Source organism: Loa loa, assembly GCF_000183805.2.
Source record: "Loa loa unplaced genomic scaffold supercont3.2025, whole genome shotgun sequence".
Classification (NCBI taxonomy): Eukaryota; Metazoa; Nematoda; class Chromadorea; order Rhabditida; family Onchocercidae; genus Loa; species Loa loa.
The window spans coordinates 1-987 of record NW_018110204.1 but is presented as its reverse complement, the minus strand read 5'-3'; the positions used below and the strand labels follow the sequence as shown (position 1 = coordinate 987).

At 34.8% G+C, this 987-nt stretch overlaps 1 protein-coding gene across 1 annotated transcript; it reads right to left on the bottom strand.

Annotated features, from left to right (window-relative positions):
- Window positions 1-760: 760 nt before the first annotated feature.
- LOAG_15468 (hypothetical protein) lies at window positions 761-925 on the bottom strand (the record flags this gene model as incomplete). The annotated part of the gene is made up of 1 exon (XM_003150959.1): window positions 761-925. A coding segment is annotated over one exon (165 nt), but the record flags the coding sequence as incomplete, so codon positions are not given.
- Window positions 926-987: the final 62 nt, after the last annotated feature.

The window sequence follows — 987 nt, the reverse complement described above, 5'->3', positions numbered from 1 at the left end:
GGCAGAGAAGAACACTGACGGTTTCTTAAGTAAAAAATATTTAACGAAAAAAAGGTTAGAGAAGCTATATACAGTCGTATATTAATTTTAATTAAAGGTGAGATAATAAAGGAACCTGAACACCGAGGCAAGACATACTCCAAGTAAGCAAAGAAGATACTAAAAAGCATTGATCGGTAGGACAAAAAAAAGCACTGACCGATGTTCTCTCGTATAGGCGGACTAAAATAAATGATTAAGCGCTTGCTCTCAAAACCCTACTGACATAATATTTTCAGAGGACAGTGGACTGAAGATAAACACTGATAAGAGTATGTGCGATAGATTATAAAAGAAGTAACACACGAAACTGTCCAGGCTTTGGCGTTAGAATTATGTGCTACATTAAGCTAAAAAAAAGTTAAACGGAAGTAACAAAATCTTTGCGTCAAACAGAAATATGAGATAGTTGGAGATAACAGCTACATGGTATATCATGAAGATCAACAAAAAGAGCATAAGATGAAGCACCAATATAAAAAGCATGTGATAAAATATCAATAAGAAGAGGTACTAGAGTTATTAAATAATTTTATAACCGAATAATAGCACACAAAGCCAATAATTCATTTAAGTCGTGAGTCGCTCAGATCCGACAACAAATATTTGTGAACTCCATTTAAAGTTTTTCGTCTCAAACCCATAAATGATCATAGTTCACAGCAGTAGAACCTAAATCTGACATGAAGAAACGGGTTGGTTATCCAAAAAACACTGCAGTTTACACCTTGTTTATGCCGGTCATTTCAGACCCTGAATGTTTTGGTGCACATTCTGGACAGTACCATTTTCCTTTAGGCTTTTCAATAACATTAACACATCCATAATGAAACCACTCATAACGACACATTGGATCATCACAAGCCACCATTGAGCCATATCCTTTCTAAAAACCAAAGGAATTAACAAAAAGAATCAAACAGCAAGCAATTGTAAAATGTGTTGGTC